This window comes from Sinocyclocheilus anshuiensis, unplaced genomic scaffold, assembly GCF_001515605.1.
Source record: "Sinocyclocheilus anshuiensis isolate Anshui unplaced genomic scaffold, SAMN03320099.WGS_v1.1 scaffold985, whole genome shotgun sequence".
NCBI lineage: Eukaryota > Metazoa > Chordata > Actinopteri > Cypriniformes > Cyprinidae > Sinocyclocheilus > Sinocyclocheilus anshuiensis.
In genome coordinates, this window is record NW_015557117.1 from 45,935 (window position 1) to 50,129 (window position 4,195).

At 37.4% G+C, this 4,195-nt stretch overlaps 1 protein-coding gene across 1 annotated transcript in view; it reads right to left on the reverse strand.

Annotated features, from left to right (window-relative positions):
- Positions 1–2,233: 2,233 nt before the first annotated feature.
- LOC107677757 (dihydropyrimidine dehydrogenase [NADP(+)]) overlaps positions 2,234–4,195 on the reverse strand; it is a 177,070-nt gene continuing 175,108 nt past the window's right edge. Inside the window, exons 22-23 of the mRNA XM_016472774.1 lie at positions 3,148–3,288; positions 2,234–2,742 (exon numbers count right to left, since the gene is read on the reverse strand). Coding sequence (XP_016328260.1) covers positions 2,578–2,742; positions 3,148–3,288 — 306 coding nt within the window. The 3' untranslated portion in view covers positions 2,234–2,577. The remainder of the gene's footprint in view (positions 2,743–3,147; positions 3,289–4,195) is intronic.

Consider the following 4,195-nt stretch of genomic DNA (forward strand, 5'->3'; position numbering starts at 1 on the left):
GTTGAAAAGGAAATCTTAAAGGACATTTATTGTTGATACCATAAACAACAAAGCAGTATTTGAGCAGAAAAAAAGCAGATTTTCTGCTTGTTTTTGGTGACTGAAATAAACCTGACATAAAATAAACTATAAATATTAGATGAAAACCTGAAACGAAAATTACAAATGTTGCCTTGGCAACTAACTGTACTTGAGAAGTAAAGTTCAAGTACTAAAATTTAATTAAATAATAATAAAAAATAAAGCTATATATAAATATTTAAATCTAATAACATCTAATAAATAACAAAAGCACATAAAATTGCTAAAACTGAAACTAAAATTTAAACAAAAACAGCTGAAAACAGCTATTATAATTTCAATATTAATAAATATTATAGTAATATACAGTATATATACTAAAATAAAGTAATTTACTCACACTCTTGTTGTTTTAAACCTGTGTGATTGTCTTTCTTCTGTGGAACAAAAGAAGATATTTTGGGAAATGTTTTTCCCCCCTCCATACAATAGAAGTCACGTTCCCCAAATTCTTCCAAAAAAAAATTATAATTATATGTGTGTGTGTGTGTATGTGTTCCACAAAAGAAAGAAAATCATACAGGTTTGGAATGAACTGATGACAACATTTTTGAGTGAGTTATTCCTGATACTCTTGTGTGCCATTAGAAAGCCCTGTGAATATTTGTAGAATTATGACATGCCATTATGATCACATTATTGCTTTTTAATAGACCCGTAAAGGTTGCAGATTTTCTTTTTTGCTTGTTCTCAACTTAAATGAGCTTTGAGTACATCACACTCATGCGGTTCTCTATGTATGTCAGAGAAGAAGAGCCCATCTCTGTGTGCTTTTCGAAAAGACATGGACATTATGATAGAGCGGCAGCTTCTCGATGTCACACGTGGGCATTACGACGGAAAGGTCAATATTATTTTTCTAATATGGTACTTATGAAGGGGAGCAGGAGGAGGAAAAGAGGGTGTGCTCTCATTTGTCCTATTAACTTTATGAATAATTTAACCTGGCATGCCTGGCCAGGGTCCAGACACATCATTTCTTAATTGCAATCAGACGGAGGAAGTAGGTTGATGCACAGTGATGTATGAATGACAGCTGGGGGAAGAGATATGCTGCAAGGGAGGATTCAGCTTCAGCACACGACTTACTGTGATAACTATCGCAATTTATATACTCCTTATTGACCTGATGCTGTTCGTATGGAAATATGATTTGGTCCTGATATAATAATAATAATAGTAATATTAAAAAAGAACAATTTAATGAAAAGCAAGACAAGTGCAAATAATGTAAAGCATTACAATCATTGAAATGTATCTGTAAGGCTGTTGAAGTGCAGTTCTGGCAGCTAATAATGAGCGTGCTTAAGGGACTTCAGTAAATTTGCTGAACCTTCTCATCGTGCTTGGCATGGTTGCTAATTTTTCAAAGGCAAACATTTTTACAAAGCAAGTTAAGTCGCAGCCAAATTAATGGAGCTCCAGTGCAAACTTTAGATTTATGGCGGCCCGGTTTTCTTTCTAATCCCGTTATTGTGCGGTTATAATAAATGATGAAATAACTAAATAAATGTCAGGCTTCTGTTTTTCAAAAGCAGCGTTTCCCTGTATTTCAAACACGGAACCACTCAGAGAACGAGCGGCCTGCATCTCGGAGATGAAAACGATAGCATTTTAATTAACTCCGTCTACTGTCTTGTCCACTGATCCCAATCGGATGTTTGTTCGCAGATGTAACAATTATAGGAAGATCATATTAGCACAACAGAGACTCAGCATAAACCTTTCAGACTTGTGTTTGCATCAGCCCCAGTGAATGCTTTGTTTAGCAAAACAAATCAATCGGGACATTAGAGGAACCGTTCTAAACATCATTAGAACGATTTGTTCTGTGTCTAAACCTAAAGCTGCTCTTCAAGAAGCCTAAACAGTCTGCGAGGGAAACTGTTCAAACTCACAATTATTCTGGTGATATTTTATTCAAATGAATTATGGCTCATACTTGAAATTTTTAATTATACCTCATACTTGATATTTATTACTAAATATGTCTTGGGATTTAATTACTAACAAACATTAAACCAAGCAAACCTGCTTTATAAATAATTATGCTTATGTTCTACATTATTATTAATCACACTTACCAGTCACATAATTCATTTTCCTGAGTTGCAAAATAATAGTGAAAATGAGACTTCGATACTGTCAATTATTAATATTCTCGCTTTATTATTTTATTTATTGTTATTCATTTATATCAGAGAAAATAAAAGCACATCACCGTCTTTCTAAATCAATAATCCCTTTCACTTTTGAAAGGGACAAAAAAATAACATTGCACTGTGTTGTTTTGAAATAATGCAACTCTTCTGTGCCAGCACAATTATTCTAGCATATCTGGCTTGGGAATACAGGCAATTATTTCTGCTGGCTAATTATTCGTTTTCATAATAAAGGTAATTTTTCACACAGCAATTATAAGTGGAATTGATGCTTTGAATGAGACGTTGCTCCTTGGTTTTCTCTCTCTCTGGTCAGGTGGTGCGACAGCGTGCTTTAGCAAGCGGGATTAACAGGCAGGCCCCTCTTGGGCACATACGGTGTTGTCCTGGTAACCATTTTGATGCAGTCGATGATGGGGCACACGCTCAGGCAGAGAGTGCAGCCGGTGCAGCTGTCCATGATTACAGGAAGATGGGTCTCAGGGTCAAACCTAATAGCCTGAAAAAGAAGACGAAGGGGAGGGAAAAAAAGCTATTACATTAGAGCAATTATCGACTCTCCATAGGAGGATTTCCCCACTCCTGGGAGAGCTTTTCATGGAGGGAAAAAAGCAACAACAATGACAGCAGCTAGCACAACAGTATCATTCTTTAAGGTAAATAGCTGGCCTGCTTCGTCGCGCATCAGCCTTATTCATTTCAGACTCTGCGCTTGTCTCTTTATGTTTTCAAAATGCAAGGCCAATGGCGGTGAATGAACTCTACAATCAAGTGACCTCTAAAGACAACATATAATCTGAAAACATTTGCTAGCTTCCCATATTTTAGCAAATGAAATCCAGTAGTAACTGTTTCTTGTAAATAACATCCTTATCGTGTAATTATCTAATGTGTGCATCTGTACCTGGTAGCCTGAGTCGTTGCAGGTCATGTAGCATTTGCCACAGTTGACACACATCTCTGGATCGATGAGGGCCTGCACTTGTTCCATGTTGTCCAGCTCCTGGTAGGCACCAATATGCTTCAGCGCTCTGGCAATCACATCCTTTGCAGAGAGGAGAGGCAGGGATTAAACGGCAAGAAAAACAGCCGTGGCGTCTCAAAAAAACAGTTTGAAAGGCAGCATTCCTTTCTTAAGTTAGCTTAATTAAATCAGCGCTGGAAGGAGCGGATCGGTTTTGATATCTGACTGATAGTTTGTGATCTCCATTTCCTCCTAGAGATCCTTTACAGCATAATCACCTCAAGGAATAAAGCCTTTTAATGTTATGAGCAGGCAGGAAAACGTCTCGGTTACGTATGGTAACCCTCGTTCCCTGAAGGAGGGAACGGAAACGTCACGTCGGATGACCGACGAATTGGGATCTCGCTTAGAGAGACCAATCTACTTCGAGTGTAAACTAAACGAGCCAATGCACATTGGCATGCGATTATTGCATCCAGCTGCCGCTGATCACAGCGTGAGTATAAGTAGGCAGCAGATGCAGCGCATATTCAGGTTTTCGCTGATGAGCCGAGACCGACTAAAAGGGAACTAACTGCATGTGCTACAAGACAGCCTCACAGATTACATGAGGACAAGCTGCTGAGGACGTGTTTGTGAATTTATGTATGTTTGCCTAATGTATGTATTACACTGTCAAATCAATGTGTTGATAAAGGATGATGATTAAAATGGCATGTGATTAAAAAAGGACACAATTAATTGTATACCTGTATGTAAATGAATTTTCTTTTTTAACTTGAACATGACATTTCTTAAAAAAAAAAAAAAAAATGGCATTCATGGTGTAAGATACTGAAAAACAGCGAGATACAGCAGCCACCTGTATGTGTACTTATAATAATGTGTATTTATAATAACATCTTGCTAAACCCACTGCTCCGGGTGTGCGTTCACGGTGTGTGTGTGTTCACTGCTGTGTGTGTGCACTTAGGATGGGTTAAATGCA